Raw genomic sequence first — 17,033 nt, forward strand, 5'->3', positions numbered from 1 at the left:
GTTATTGTATAATACTGTCTATGCCTTCAGCTGACCCAGCACGTTATCAAATCCACTGTAATACCGGCAGGCCTGAGGTGGCTTTCAGGATCAGAGATCAAGTGCTTATGTCAGTTTTCTTCCTTCTATGTTTCTGCTCCATTGAGAAGGATGGAGGATTACATCTCTCTCAGTCACAATCACATCTTCTGGAGGCATCTCAGACCTTCTGCATTGCACTCTTACTGTGCTGCTGTGCTGCTATACTACATCTGGTTAGGATTAGCAGGCAAGATCTCACTCAACCCCCCTAAGCCAAGCCTCTCTGGGCCTGTTCCACTTCTCCCCCTCCTCCTCCTCCTCCTCTTGCCTCGGTCACTGCTCCCTTGGCCCAAACACACTGGCTCCTTTCCTTCTTCTCCAGTCTATTGGAGGGCGAAGCATAAGATACATGGGCTCAGATCCATTCCAGATAGTTTGCTTCCTTCCCTAGACTCCCGGCCAGACCTTGAGGTCACTGGCTCAGTTCCATTGCCTACCTACCTACCTACCAGCCCCTTGGACTAATCACAGGGCAATCTGGACCGGTTCCATTTGGTTCTGTGGCCAGCCCCTTGGACAGCCCACACGTTTCCCGAGCCAGGGTCCATTTTGGTCCCCCTTCCTCCTCTCCTCTGGCCCAAAGCCTCAGCATTTACAGTCACACCAGGGAAGAGTTCAGGTTCATGCCAACAGGCCTGTAATGTTGTAGTAGGCACTTCCTCTAAAACTCACAGACCAGGAGGAATGGAAGTGACAGGACGTGATGTGTAGTGATGTGCCTGCCGATAAACTCTACATCCAATTTCCCTGATCTATTTCTCTCTCTCTCTGCTTTCTCCTGCCTTCCCTCCTCCATCCTCCCGCTTCACATCTTCGCCCTTCCATCTTTCTCCCTTCTGCATCTCTGCCCCCCTGCGCCCCCGCCCAGGCCCCGGTGCCAGCTACAGAGGACATGTGGAGGAACCAGATGACCAGTACCACCAGTGCCCCCGGCTCGCCCCAGGAGCCCATCGAGGTGCGCTCCGAAAACCTCTTCCAGAGGACAGAGGTGCTGGCAGGTATGTACCGCAATGAAACCACAACAACACACACACACACACACACCAAAGTGTCCCGTCCTGGGATAGATGCTTGGGTACACAGGAGCTGAACACACACACACACACACACACACACACACACACACACACACACACACACACACACACACACACACACACACAGGGGTCATGCCAGTCGGTTATTCTTAAACTCTTGTTGCAGTCATTACCAGAGGCAAATACATTCGTAAGGTTTCTGGCCAAAGGTGGATTTCTCTGTTTGTTTTGCTGATCCAGCACAGTCGATTGCAAATTAATTGGATTTCAGTTTGTCTCCTAACTGAGGTTGTTTTATTATTTAAAACACACTCGAATTCCTGTCGTTTTACAACGTGTCAGCATATTTCTGGTAGACGGCTGGGTGTTTGAAAGCGAGGTAATATTCTCCCCTCCCATGTCTGCCTTCATCCACTTCTCAAAGTAATGACTTGCAACAAACTCAGTCTGCATCCGTCTGTGGGACCTGGTGGAGTCCACAGCATCCGTCTGTGGGACCTGGTGGAGTTCACAGCATCCATCTGTGGGACCTGGTGGAGTTCACAGCATCCGTCTGTGGGACCTGGTGGAGTTCACAGCATCCGTCTGTGGGACCTGGTGGAGTTCACAGCATCCGTCTGTGGGACCTGGTGGGAGTTCACAGCATCAGTCTGTGGGACCTGGTGGAGTTAACTGCATCCGTCTGTGGGACCTGGTGGAGTTCACAGCATCCGTCTGTGGGACCTGGTGGGAGTTCACAGCATCAGTCTGTGGGACCTGGTGGAGTTCACAGCATCCGTCTGTGGGACCTGGTGGAGTTCACAGCATCCGTCTGTGGGACCTGGTGGGAGTTCACAGCATCAGTCTGTGGGACCTGGTGGAGTTAACTGCATCCGTCTGTGGGACCTGGTGGAGTTCACAGCATCCGTCTGTGGGACCTGGTGGGAGTTCACAGCATCCGTCTGTGGGACCTGGTGGGAGTTCACAGCATCCGTCTGTGTGACCTGGTGGGAGTTCACAGCATCCGTCTGTGGGACCTGGTGGAGTTCACAGCATCCGTCTGTGGGACCTGGTGGAGTTCACAGCATCCGTCTGTGGGACCTGGTGGAGTTCACAGCATCCGTCTGTGGGACCTGGTGGAGTTCACAGCCTCCGTCTGTGGGACCTGGTGGGAGTTCACAGCATCCGTCTGTGGGACCTGGTGGAGTTCACAGCATCCGTCTGTGGGACCTGGTGGAGTTCACAGCAGCAAAGTGGGCGTGTTGTTCACTTTCTAATGCTTGAAGGAGGGCGGACAGGAAGTGATCTGTGTTCTCTCGTGTGGTTTCTCTCGCTCCGCACGCCTCAGACAGACAAACACTGATAGGCACTTTCACTTTCACTTTGCTGTCATCTCCATCTGCTGTCGGCGGTCTGCAAAAAACCACATAAACAACGAGGACAAATCAGGACCTCCTCCCTTAGACGAGAGCTCCTCTCACGTCTCCGTCTCGTTGAGAGACTTGTACTTAACCTTTTGCTTAAGCTGTGTTCACACCGAGATATTTATTTTTCTCTCTGTCGCTCGATTCAACCCTTTGGAATCGCTCTGTCGCTCTGTTTAAATCGCTCGTCAACAGGCACAATAATTGACGGACATCTGAGGGCTATAACGTTAAGCAATGTCATGATATTTGTCCACTACGAGCCACCGTAGTTGTTTACAAGCTAAGCCTATCAGCGTGCTCCTAACGCGACCTCTATACCGGTAGCACAGACTTCACTTCATGTCAGCTGTCAGCCTGTCAATCAGCTGTCAATGAGGTTTGTTGCCACACAATAAACCAGCGGTTTGTTCCAAGCCAGTGTGATCCTTGACTCACTCTCACACGGCAGCCAATCAGCGTTGAACAGCGAGCCACTGATGCCAGCGTAATTTCGCTCGAGTTGGGATATTTCATCTCGGGCGACGAGCGAATTCTCTCCCCATCGCTCTGTCTCTGTCGCTCGGACGCCCAGCGATTTTTCTCCCGGGCGAATATACGCTCAATCGCTCGTTTGCATTGACTTTGTATGTAAACTTGATGCCAGCGAAAAACTTTAATAGGTTGGTGTGAACGCAGCTTTATTGTTCTTGGAGAGCTAACTTGTACAGTCCCCCCCCCCCCCCCCCCCCCCCCTCAATTGTAGACGTTGCATACGGGTACATGCAGTCTTGAAAACGTTCTGAAACCGTCTGCGTCTCTCTCACCGAGCCCTCGTCAGTTGTTTTGAATTAGGACCGTGTCCCTTACATGGAATGTGCAGGATTAGCGATGTAAAATCCTCTCGACGAGGCCCTGAAAGTTGAAACATACCTCGCGGTCACCTCCGCCTCATCCACCTCCTTCTCCTCCCCCCCCCCCCTGCGCGTGCTCTTTACCCGTCCTCTAGGTTTGTACCTATTTCCTCTCTCCATCTCCCTTAGGACTTCTATATAGCAATAATTGCCCATAATCTGATTTGCATGTCGGCACTCTGCAGTGCGCTCGCTGCTGCCTCCTGGAGGCCGGCAGCAGCTGGAGCGGAGCCACGTCGGGGGGGAAGTGGAGCAGAGGTTCGGGTCGTTGCACCATGAGAGAGCCCTAAACAGATTAGGATCTCTAAGAGAAGCTCACACAGGCGTAAGTGGGAGGCAAAGTGAAGTAAAGCCCGTGGAGAGTTAATAGTGTTAGTAAGGAGAAGTGGGCCCGTCGGGACAGAACTCTTTCTTAATCGAGCGATAGACTTTTCCCTCGGTGCTGTTGGCACACGTTGGTTTCACACTGTGTCCTCTGCAAGAACGTTTCACCTCCAGCCGCTCCGTCTCGCTCTGGCTCTTTCTCAACAACACTTCTTCTATAGTCTCCTGTCCTCCAGAGCAACTTTTGATGTAATTATCTAATGGGTGAAATATGATTTTAAAGGACAGATAAAGATCCAATTGAGGATCTTGCTTGCCAACCGAGCTGACTTGGAAGGTGACTTGGCTGTTGCCCTTTTATCACGTTTTTTTTCTTCCATTTTCTGCCAATTCCTCCTGCTGTCCTGGTCGTTGCTCCACCCCCCCCCCCCCCCCCCCTCCCTCCCCACTGATCTGGGGAGAGCCGTAGACTAGCACCATGCTTCATCCGATACATGTGCAGTCGCCAGCCCACTTCTTTTCACCTGACAGCGAGGAGTTTCACCAGCAGGACGTAGCAAGCACGTGGGAGGATCACACTATATTCCCCTCAGTTCCCCTCCCCCCGAACAGGCGCCCTGACCGACCAGAGGAGGGCGCTAGTGCAAGCGAGCAGGACACATCATCCCCTTAATCCGGCTTCCCACCCGCAGACAATTGTGCCTGTATGGATGGCCGACCCGACCAAGCCGGAGGTAACGGAGGGGCTCGAACCTGCGGCACTCATGTTGGTAGGCAGGGAATCTACCGCCCGTACTACCCGGAGGCCACGCTAAGATTCATTGTGAGGATGGCACATCACATCCAAACAGTGCTAGTCTGTAGAAACAGCTGGTCACATGGACATCTGTGCTTCTTCATCGATGGTGATCATCTCAAACTGTAACAATGCTTCTTTCTGCTCGCGTTCTTCAGACGTTCATCCTCAACACAACTTGGGATGATTGACATACCATATCCATATCCACTTGGCATTCTTAAAATTGATAATTACCTTCTCTCTCCCTGTCTCTCTCTCTCTCTCTCTCTCTATCTCTCTCCCTGTCTCTCTCTATCTCTCTCTCTCTCCCTGTCTCTCTCTCTCTCTCTCTCTCTCTCAGCTGTTATTGCAGGTGGAGTGATCGGCTTCCTGTTTGCCATCTTCCTCATCCTCCTCCTGGTCTACCGCATGAGGAAGAAGGACGAGGGCAGCTACGACCTGGGAGAGAGGAAACCCTCCGGCGCAGCCTATCAGAAGGCCCCAACCAAGGAGTTTTACGCATAATAAAGAAATAAAACCCGCCCTCCCATCACCAGATTGACAAATCGCGAGTGACTGTGGAAAACATGCTGCAGTCACTACAGCAAACAACAAGAAATCTGTTCAAATACACCAAGCAACAACAACAACAACAACGACAACAAGTTATGAAGCTGAGTGAGGAGAAACTAGCATAAAGGAAAGCTTTTGCATAGAGTATTGTAATTAAGACCTCTTCTTTCTTCTTTTTTTAAATGAAAGCCAAGCATTGCTCATTTTATGGCAAATCTCAGTGTATTTAAACATTTTGTGTATTATTGAAAAGGCTGAAAAAAATAAACAACAAAAACAGGATCTGTATAAGGCGAGGAAACCCATCGCATCTGTCTTCTGTCAAATGAGCAGTTTTTAGTCGCTGACTACTTTTTAACTGTAGCAGTATGTTATTTGTAAAGAAAAATTTTAAAAGTGGACATAATTGAATATAATTATTATTCTGTATCAATCCTACTTTCACTTTTTTTCTTTTTCTTTTGTCCTAGCATGTCTGATGTTGATCTCTAAAGGTGTATTTCATTAATTTATCTTTTCTCTGATGTTTAAAAAAAAACTGCCTTTGTAGTTTTTGATGACGCTCTTTGGAGTTCATATTAACGCTGTTAACGGTCAATGTAAATGTTCTCTCCCTTCAGGTTACAATGTTTATTTTTTTTCGCTCGCATCATTTTTTTTTAGTCACACGTGAGCATTTCATGATGTCTTGTTTATTTGTTTGTTTTCTTTTCAGTGTCGCCCCCTGGTGATATATAAATACAGCATCTCTTTCATTTCAACACAGCATATTTTCATACCCAGGAATTGGTCGTAAGAAGCTAAAAAAAAAGAAAACGTCAGGGCTCAAGAAAAATCACAAGACTCACTTCTCCTCTCGTAGGTCTTGTGGAATGTTTTTCTGTTGTTTTTTTTGTTTTGTTTTTTCCTATTTAATTGCATTTTGATTTCATATTGCACATCCACTGCATTGCTTCCCCACTGGTGTCGTACAGCTCTCTGCGTGTATGTCATGGTGTCGTACAGCTCTCTGCGTGTATGTCATGGTGTCGTACAGCTCTCTGCGTGTATGTCATGGTGTCGTACAGCTCTCTGCTGCGTCTATGTCATGGTGTCGTACAGCTCTCTGCGTGTATGTCATGGTGTCGTACAGCTCTCTGCGTGTATGTCATGGTGTCGTACAGCTCTCTGCTGCGTCTATGTCATGGTGTCGTACAGCTCTCTGCGTGTATGTCATGGTGTCGTACAGCGCTATGCTGCGTGTATGTCATGGTGTCGTACAGCTCTCTGCGTGTATGTCATGGTGTCGTACAGCTCTCTGCGTGTATGTCATGGTGTCGTACAGCTCTCTGCGTGTATGTCATGGTGTCGTACAGCTCTCTGCGTGTATGTCATGGTGTCGTACAGCTCTCTGCGTGTATGTCATGGTGTCGTACAGCTCTCTGCGTGTATGTCATGTCTTGGGGTCAAGTTTCTTCTCTTTGGCTAGCCGCCAACGCCCCCCGATGTATCCCTCTAGTTTACACTCTGCCCCCGCACTCTTCTAACACCCCCCCCCCCCCCCTTCACTCTCTCTCTCTCTCTCTGTTTACCCCATCCTCCCTCGCTCCCACCTTGTTATTTTAATCAGATTGGAGCGAGGCCAGTTGGGCTGTCGGTTCCCCTCCTCTTTTTCTCACTCAGCCGGCCCGGGCAGCTTGTGAGCGAGCCGACCCGTCCAGCCAGCCCTGCCAGTGCCTGGTGTTACTGTCTGTGTCCCAGTGTCCCAGCTTTTAGGCCCAAAGATCTGCTCAGTGAAGGCCTGTCACTGCCTGGACACAAACACACTGGTCCCGCACAGACTCCCCCCACTTGTAGAAGACACATACACTCCCTTCTAGAAACCTAGTTTCTCTCGGAGGGAGAATGAGGCTACACAGTATATGAAAGGCCGCCGTGTTAAAGAGCCCATTAAATGGCGTCTTTACTTCCTTGATTTGATGCATTTCCTATATTGGAACAGGATGTTGGAGCGGGACGTACTGCAGTGAGGGATCATTCAAAAGTCTCTAACCCAATGGCGTCGGGGAGAGAAAGGCAATTATATTTGATGGGAGCTGTGCGGATTGGCAGGATTGGTCAAACAACCTGACGATTTGATTGGTTAGAAATGTATTTACGTGAGTTTATGAGGTACACCTTGAAACATACTGTTTTTCCAGGAAGTAAACGTAATGGGGGGGGGGGGGGGGGGGGTCATTTCATGGAGACTTTGAGCGAGAATGGTCTTTGGCAAGGTGCTAACTTTGCAGTGCGTTCAACCGTTTCACGTTTTAGCGGTCAATTCATGCGTTTCAAAGGCGCTTCACGTCGATTTGTCTTCACCGGCTTATAGTTTTGCAGATGGTACGTCGCTTCGCCGTGGCGAGAAGAAGCCGTTGCGACATTAAGTTGTTTACCAGGTTTAAAACCTATATACAAGGGGACGTTGTTTTGACTCACGCCATTCTGCATGTCCAGCAGCGTAACGAGTCAGCCCCGGGCCCCGATGCAAGATGGTCAAACCGGGCCCTGATAGGCTACTGACAGAATCTGGTGTGGGCGCACCATAACAGAGATGACAACTGTAACATTTGGTGACGGCGCACCTTGACAGGCAATACATTTTCAGTGACAGCCAGCGCACCTGTCCAGACCACAGAGATGAAAAGGGTGACGGCGCACCAGAGATGAAAACATATTGGTGACAGCACACCGACCAGGCAGACGCACAGATTAAAAACACATTTTGGTGACAGAACACCAGCCCAGACACAGATTAAAACATAATCAGCAGCAGCACATAGACAAGTCGTTACGCTGCTGACAAAGCCATGTATATATTATCAAATATCAATCGCATGTCCTACCAGATCAGAAGCAGACGGTCACATCAGTGCGCTGTTCTCAATGATGCAATCCGTGTCCAATGAAAAATAAAGTCTCTCCTTTGTGATGCCATCAACATAAAGGCTTTATAAATATAAAGGCGCGTTAAGACCTTTGTTTTATGTCCATTTTACCTGTAGATATTGACGTGCAAGGACATTGTTTGAACTTCCGCGGTGTTTGAGATGGAACAGGCCACTTTGAGCAGAGCAGAGGAGGAGGTCCGTCTCTCACACCATGCTATAATCACTTGCCAGTAGGGGGAGAACCCCTCTATAAAAATAGGCTGGCCCAGTGCAGTTTATTTCTTTGTTAAGAAGCTGGGCGGGGCCCGGCCGACGCTCGGCCACACACGAGCCGGGCGACCGGGCCCCAAGCACGCCGGGCCCCGATGCAGTGGCGTTCCCTGCATATATGGTAGTTACGCTGCTGTGCATTGAACGGGATGAATGGCTGTGGCAGATGGCGTTTTGACACAGAGTGAAAGCGAAGGGCGTGATCGCATTAAGAGGACTAACTTGAGGAACAGTACAGGTGCCATGTGACCAGAGTGCGGGCTCTGCTTAGTGTTTCTTGTGTTTGGATTCTATCCCAGCTGATGTGCGTGTGACTTAGCTTCATTGCGTATGATCACGTTAACTGCTGTTGTCGTCTGTCACCTTCTCCTTATTTTAATGTTAACTCTGCATAAACATGCTCTCAAGAGAGACATGTGTGCCTCATGTCCGGCAGGTTGGGTCATGTCCGGCAGGTTGGGTCATGTCCGGCAGGGGTCATGTCCGGCAGGTTGGGTCATGTCCGGAAGGTTGCGTCATGTCCGGCAGGTTGCCTCAGGTCCGGCAGGTTGCCTCAGGTCCGGCAGGTTGGGTAATGTCCGGAAGGTTGCGTCATGTCCGGCAGGTTGGGTCATGTCCGGAAGGTTGGGTCATGTCCGGCAGGTTGGGTCATGTCCGGCAGGTTGGGTCATGTCCGGCAGGTTGGGTCATGTTCGGCAGGTTGGGTCATGTCCGGCAGGTTGGGTCATGTCCGGAAGGTTGCGTCATGTCCGGCAGGTTGGGTCATGTCCGGAAGGTTGCCTCAGGTCCGGCAGGTTGGGTAATGTCCGGAAGGTTGCGTCATGTCCGGCAGGTTGGGTCATGTCCGGAAGGTTGGGTCATGTCCGGCAGGTTGGGTCATGTCCGGAAGGTTGGGTCATGTCCGGCAGGTTGGGTCATGTCCGGCAGGTTGGGAGGTTGGGTCATGTCCGGCAGGTTGGGTCATGTCCGGCAGGTTGCGTCATGTCCGGCAGGTTGGGTCATGTCCGGCAGGTTGGGAGGTTGGGTCATGTCCGGCAGGTTGGGTCATGTCCGGCAGGTTGGGAGGTTGGGTCATGTCCGGCAGGTTGGGTCATGTCCGGCAGGTTGGGAGGTTGGGTCATGTCCGGCAGGTTGGGTCATGTCCGGCAGGTTGTGCAGTAGTTGCCTTTTTTCAGCTGTACAGTGATGTGAAGTAGATAGGTGCTGTCACACCGTCTAAACTCTTAACACCCCCGAGCCACACGAGGCCGCCTCTTCCTCTCTCTCATCCTCCGTCTCTCGCCCGATCCAAGGTACTGAACTGATCCGAGGTACTGAACTGATGATCCGAGGTACTGAACTGATCTGAGGTAATGAACTGATGATCTGAGGTACTGAACTGATCTGAGGTAATGAACTGATGATCTGAGGTAATGAACTGATGATCTGAGGTACTGAACTGATGATCCGAGGTACTGAACTGATCCGAGGTACTGAACTGATGATCCGAGGTACTGAACTGATCTGAGGTAATGAACTGATGATCCGAGGTACTGAACTGATCTGAGGTACTGAACTGATGATCCGAGGTACTGAACTGATCGAAGGTACTGAACTGCGTACGCAAAAAACCCAAAGACTCACAGTATTTTTACTCCCGCCATCTGCTCATCCCCACCCCCACCATGGCCACATCAATGTTGTTGTTTTTTCATTCTCTTTTTCTCTGTTCTTAGCCTTTTTTCCTTTCTATTAGAGACCTGACCATCGAGTCCGATTGCTTATTAGTGTACGAAAAGATATATTATATATATAAATGTATATTCACAAATGTTTTAAACCTTCAAAGTGCCTACCATTTGGAAATGTACTTGCTCTAGGCGAGCATGAGGCGGGTGTCTACACAAAGGAGGGGGTAGAAACGACTTGACTGGCATTCTGTGAGCACGGATGACTGTAATGGTAACTTTTTTTTTTAGTCTTACAAAAGCTGACAGTATTGTACCTATAAGTTGAAACAACACTACTGAATAAACATTGTGGCCTAATATCCATCTACTTGTGTGGTCTTATTTTAAAATCATGCTTCTTTTTTTCTGTAAATGTCACATTGTTTTAATATCACACAGATTGCTTATCTGTGAAGTATCTGGAAAATATTTTCTACAAATACAATGTAATACTACTAGTTGTGGGAATTTTCATCAAAGTTTCTCACTATCACGATATGAGAGATGGGAAGTAACTAAGTACAAATACTTTGTTACTGTACTTAAGTAGGATTTTCAGGTATCTGTACTTTACTGAGTATTCATTTTTCGGACAACTTTTTACTTTTACTCTCTACATTTTAACATACCATAATATCTGTACTTTCTACTCCTTACATTTTCACAACATGCTACTTATTTCGTTTTAATGCACAACAGACAAAAACTGTGGCCGATGATGTCATCAGTGATGTCACTCAAGCAATTGCGATATCAGTGATGTACCTCAAGCATAGTGATGTCATCAGTGATTCCACTCGGGCAATAGTGATGTCATCAGTGAGTGATGTCCTCAGTGATGTCACTCGAGCAATTGTGATGTCATCAGTGAGTGATAACAGTCATAATGTTATGCTACTGTACAATGCCATGATGTAATAATGTTATGATGTCATGATGTCCAACCTACATTCAGCCCCTTCGGTGTGGTACAGTGACAGATCTGAAGGAATGGCTTTTTATGGCGACTGGCGGCTCTCCTATGCCGTGTCTGTAGGAGACCTGGAGAGACTGAGGCGCCTGCTGCAGGAAAACCGCTACAGAAGGCAGATCAATGAGCAGTCTTCCTTTAGGCATGGGTTTTGGTGGACCCCTCTGGGGCTGGCAGCCAGTCAGGGTCGTGCTGCCTGTGTGGACTACCTGATCACCCAGGGAGCCCAGGTAGACCTAGCTGATGAGTATGACGGTACGCCTCTCTACCGTGCTGTGCAAGGTGGTCACCTGGACTGTGTCCGGATCCTCCTGGAAGCCGGGGCCGACCCTAACGGAAGCATAGACGGCTCACTCACCCCGGTCTACTGGGCTGCCTGGTGTGGAAGGCTGGAGATACTGCAGGACCTCATCAGGTTCCGTGCTGTTTCTGTTAACATAGACAGTGAGGACACCCTCATGGACTCTCCTCTCTACATCAGTGCTGCACACAACCACCTGGACTGTTTCCACCTGCTGCTCCAGGCTGCTGGTGTTCTGACCCGTGACCTGGCTTCTCACCTGCTGAAGGTGTTGCTGTGGCGCGGGTGTGATGCAGCCTTCATCCAGCTGCTGCTGGACCATGGCGCAGACCCGGCCCTGGTGACCTGGGAGCTGGCAGAGCTGGAGGTGAAGGCAGATCCTGAGGCTCTCAGGGTCTTTCTGGACGCCAAGAGATGTCCTCGCAGTCTGGCCCACGTGTGTCGGATCCAGATTCGCCAAGCGCTGGGCACACATCGCCTGAACCAAGTACACTCCCTACCACTAACACAAGTGATGAAGGACTTTGTGCTCCACCAAAACTGACTTGGAGGGCTGTCCGTTTATTTTTCCATTTCCTATATTTAGTTCTTCAGTGACTGTGTTTCAAACGAATCCAGGACCAGAGATTAAATACCATCAGCATACACCACCTGTAGCCAATCCTACTACTATAACTGGAGAGCTGTGTCCGTGTGTGCTCAGTTCATCTCCAGAGTCCCCACCCCAGAATTGAGCGCGCACAGCGCTGTTTGTCTTAATATGACGTGAGGTTCAGTTAGCTTTGCACAGAAACAACCGGTAGAAATACTTTTAACTTTTATACTTGATTATTCAGAGCCTGTCATTTTTTACTTTGACTTGATTCAACAAGTTGAATCAGTACTACTTTTACCAGTCATTTTTCCACAAGTAACTGTACTTCTACTTCAGTAATGTGTGGATTTCCCACCACTGGATATTATGTTGAGTCTTTGGACAATGATACGATATTTGCTGATATCACAAAGTCTGCCACAATACGATTTCGATTCCATCCAATTCAGGGGCCTGCGATCGATATGAGACAATATCATATGCCCATATACATAGTTACATTCATATCAACTGACAAAAAGCAACGAAAATATGATTTGGCAATTTTATTGTCAATTTTATTGAGGTCTTCCAGACATTTAAATGAAAAACAATCTATTATTTGTAATTAAAAACAATATATAAAAATAGAAAAGCCCTTAATGACCTTTCAGTTATGAACATAAGCCATGCACATCTATGCATAAAGATGATGATATATATTGATGTTTTCACTTTGCATCAATACACAATACAATATTGATGACGTATCGATCTAGATCGATGTATCGTCACACCTCTATGTAATACCAGTATTATTATCCAGTATTTATGTTACTCTGCCGACACTATGCTCCTTTCATTTCGTTCCTTTACAAATATTTCCCTGGGAAACTACATTTCCAAGTGTTTTTATTTGATATAGAACGTCGAGAGCAGATAGCATCGCACTCCTTTGCTTTATGATCTATTAACTATTCTTTTTTATGTCTTCAAACAATTGCACATTGTGTTCATTGCTCAAGGCTAAGCCTTTATTACCATACTGTAGCTACCCCATGTTTCAACAAGCCTGCCCTCAAAAGGGATATATCTCTGTGTTTATATATAGAACACACAGCTATCAAATGTAGGGCTACTGTACAGTGTATCTCCTCTCTTTCCATGAAGTTCTGAGAGGATTATCAGCGTGGTGGTGATGATGAGTAAACTGTATGTGGTTATGTGCTCCACCATGTCATTTCAGTGCCCTAATCTGGCCCCGTTACAGAGAGAGATTAGAATAACGGCGGGGATTAAAATCGAGCACAGGATTGCAGGGTAGTCGGTCGCACAGAGCGGAGTGGAGATACAGAGTGGAGCGGGAAGCCAGTGCCGTGACGCTGCTGACACAAACACCCCAAACAAAACATTCAGAGAGGGGGCAAAGGTTAGTCTCAGTCACACATTTATCACGTGTTTTCCCAATGGTGAGACAATGTAATTACACTCCTGAAGTTTAATGTAAAAGCCGCCTGTGGACAGGTGTTGAAAATTAGCGTTCCGCTATATAAACACTTAAGTGTATCTGGTTGTTGTGCATACATGATGCATGTATCTCCAATGCGCTGTGATGTGTCCATATGAAATAAACTTAACTTAACTCAACTTAAAAGCACATGCTGCTCATCAAGTGTGTGTGTGTGTGTGTGTGTGCGTGCGTGCATGCGTGCGTGCGTGCGTGCGTGCGTGCGTGCGTGCGTGCGTGTGTGTGTGTGTCTGTGTGTGTCTGTGTGTGTGTCTGTGTGTGTCTGTGTGTGTGTGTGTGCCCGCGTGTGTATTTACCTGCAAGTGTGTTAGGCTTTTCAATTCAATTCAAATTGACCTATAGGCCCGCCTCCCCTGATTTATACATTCAGAAAAGATTAATTCATTCATGTCTGCTTTTTGATCAGTACAGTTATGTTTATAGCCCCTTATCACACAAGCATGTCTCACAGGGCTTCTTCTTTACATAGCATCATCACATATAGCACATCCTTTCTCTACACACAACATACAGGTTACATGCATCATTATACTGTACTACACATTTCACTAGACTATATACATTGCGATACTACAGAAACATAGCATACGCCAGGTATCCTTGGACTGTGGGAGGAAACCGGAGCACCCCGGAAGAAAGCATTGGGGAGAAGAACACACAGAAAGGACCGGGGTGGAGATTCGAACCCACGACCTTCTTGCTGTGAGGCGACGGCGAGCCACCCAAATATATTTCTATATTTCATTCATATTGGGCCCATGAGATTTTACACACCGTCTCGTCAGAATGGGGTTATTCGTGCTTAAAGGGGGAAGGATAGACCATGCATGCATTGGTGCATAACGCAAAGTGTGTGTGTGTGTGTGTGTGTGTGTGTGTGTGTGTGTGTGTGTGTGTGTGTGTGTGTGTGTGTGTGTGTGTGTGTGTGTGTGTGTGTGTGTGTGTGTGTGTGTGTGTGTGTGCGTGCGTGTGTGTGTGTGCATGTGCGTGTGCGTGTGTGTGTGTGCAGTATGTTCTCATCATGGGTAGACAGGGTAAAACTACCCCCTGGTTCTTGCCAATGTTGTTTTAAGTGAATACTCCTCTTTCTACCTCTCTTTCTAAGGAAGAGGGTCACTATGTGATATTTGCCCAGAGGCAGTTTGTACAAGAAGACATAACATCCCACCAGGGTAGGAGCCATACAGGGTGTGGGGGTGTGGAGGCAGGGGACCAATAGGAGAAGCCGTCTCTCCTCAACTATTACCCAATGTATTCCCCCCTCTCCTCTCCGGCCAGTCAGTCGCCTTGCCTGTGTTTGCCTGTGTTGTGTCTGTGTCAAAGTGCAACCAGGATTCATCTGCTCTGGAATAGCTGCTGCTGTGTTTGTGTTGGGTTTAGTTTAAAGGGATACTCCACTTTTTCGGGGAGTTTAGCTCATTTGCCACATCCTCCCCCACATAACCAAGATACACCCTGCCTTTACCGGCACTGTCTGCTCAGTTTACAGTGAGCTACAGTCGTGAAGTTAGTTAGTATCGCCATTGAATGGAGGCTAATGGTACAGCGGTTAAAAATCTGCCAAAACACACATCTCACGGCGCCAAAATACATGTTGTGCTTCAGGTACTAACTCACCACACAATGAAATATTAATCCAAAATGCACATAATCTGTCTTTTTGGAAGGAAAAGAGGTCGGTGGCCATGTTTGGAAAGTAGTAGTACCATTAGCCTCCATTCTATGGCGATACTAACTAACTTCAGGACTGTAGCTCATTGTAAACTGTGCGGACAGTGCCGGTAAGGCATGGTGTATACTGGAGTATCCCTCCAGTGTGGGTTTATGTCAGGGGAGAGGACATCAATTTAAGGTGCTCTCTATAGGTGGATGTTTTTTGAGGCTCTTTTTCCACATCTCCCTTTGTCTCTTTCTCTTTCTTTCTCTCTCTCTCTCTCTCTCTCTCTCTGTGTGTTTGTAGCTGCAGAATAAAGCTGTCCGCCATCAACTGTTAGTCAGCGCCAAACCATGCAGAAATGGCGTCCAAGATAAACAGGCTGTCAGGCCTCATAAGAGCTCCTGGTTGGAGGCTATAAGCCTGGGCCTGACTCCGCCTGGGGGGGGGGACACATAGCACCTCACTAACCCAAACACAGACTCCACCTGGGGGGGACACACGTAGCACCTCACTGACCCACCTCACTGACCCTCTAGCCCCAGTCCCAACTCTAGCCCCAGATAGCAACTACAGCCACTGCTGCATGGTGCTTACTCACAGAATAAACTGTGAGATGTCTTTGAAGAAAGCAAACTGCTCAGTGAGCTCACAGCTAAGTAAATGAGGTGATGTGGAACACGCTGGCAGCAAGGCCTTTATAGATATTCAAAGAGAGACAATTAGTAGAGAAGCAAGGTTATTATATTAAAGTTGGGCTTGAAACAAAACAAAATATGAATGAATGAATTAATTTATTTATTTGACAAATTACAAAATACAATACACCAACAAGCATAGAGTATGAAATAAAATAGCATTGTGATTTAGCTGCCCGAGTTAGAGAAAGTAGGCTGTGTGTTTCTCTCTGCTGAGATGTAGAATTCCACAACACACCACAAAATGATGCATAGGCTACAGTAAAACGAAGAAGTTACTGTTCTTCTAATTTTAACTTTGCTAACACATTCCAGTCAAATTGACACCTCTTTGAAGTGTGTTCTGACAAAGAAGACTTTCAAAAGGGTTTGAAGTGTGTTCTCACAAAGAAGACTTTAAAAAGTGTGTGGAAAAAACATTACTGAGCACAGAGGAACACATAAAAAATGATTGCCAAATAAAAACTGACACAAATGCAAAAAACTCCTGCGTCTAGAACGACAGAAGCACCAATACATGAGAATGCTACAGCAAAGAAAAGTACAGTATGCAAGTGTGTATCCTACATGCAGCTATTTCCCAGATTCCTCTGTAATCTGTCATGGAGCCAGTATAGAGAGGAATGACTATGAGCATGACCACTGAATTCAATTATAGAAAAGGTAGTAATTATTATTGCATGCTAAGCAAGTCTGCGGTCTGCTGACAGGGGATCTGTCAGGAGACACAGCCCTGTCAGAGCTCTGTCTGTGTCTCCTCCTGTGCTACCTGACACCAGAGTAGAACTGTAAAGTCAAAGGAACTGTTCATTTTGTTGAGCGGCCTTTCTAAGTTCGGACCGCTCAAAGCCGGAAGCAGAGCTGGAGAACCAGCGTGGTTTTCCTCCCCCGCAAATATGGCCCATGCGTCTGTGTAATTGGTCCCTGTGGGTGGAGGAGAGCCTGGCTCAGTGCTCGATGGGAGTCGTGGTTTCACTTCTCAAATTGTGTCTATAAACACTGCTGAGGGACGGCTACAATGTATGGATCTTGCGCCGGCTTTTCTCCAGGCTAAATCTCCATCTCCGTTCATTATCCCAACAGTTGTTTTTGAAGTTGTTTTCGTAGTGCAAGTATTTAAAAGCGAAATGAAAAATAATAATAAAATGGGCAATTTGAGTCTTGAGGTAGCAAAGCGTGAACTGATTATACATTTTTGCTTAAACGTTTTAATGATCCACTGGTGAATTTTGAGTGAGTTGGTCCAGGGGTCAAGAGGTCAACTGTGGGCTGTTATAAAAGTTTGTTTCATACAAAACAATTAGCATTCAAGCTTCAACTGCTGCAAC

At 47.6% G+C, this 17,033-nt stretch overlaps 1 protein-coding gene across 3 annotated transcripts in view; it reads left to right on the forward strand.

The window, feature by feature from the left end:
• The window catches only part of sdc2 (syndecan 2), an 87,196-nt gene extending 76,892 nt beyond the window's left edge, over positions 1-10,304 (forward strand). Inside the window, exons 4-8 of one of the 3 annotated variants that reach the window (XR_014553164.1) lie at positions 950-1,079; positions 4,878-8,707; positions 8,800-8,818; positions 8,933-8,951; positions 9,207-10,304. Coding sequence is in view for 1 of the 3 variants with exons in the window: in XM_083646417.1 (XP_083502543.1) it covers positions 950-1,079; positions 4,878-5,041 (294 nt within the window). In the remaining 2 variants the exon portion in view is untranslated. Of the gene's footprint in view, positions 1-949; positions 1,080-4,877 lie in introns of all 3 variants that reach the window. The other 2 variants (XR_014553165.1, XM_083646417.1) reach the window with 2 other exon arrangements.
• The last annotated feature ends 6,729 nt before the right edge of the window (positions 10,305-17,033 follow it).

This window comes from Poromitra crassiceps, assembly GCF_964638095.1.
Source record: "Poromitra crassiceps genome assembly, chromosome: 11".
Taxonomy (NCBI): domain Eukaryota; kingdom Metazoa; phylum Chordata; class Actinopteri; order Beryciformes; family Melamphaidae; genus Poromitra; species Poromitra crassiceps.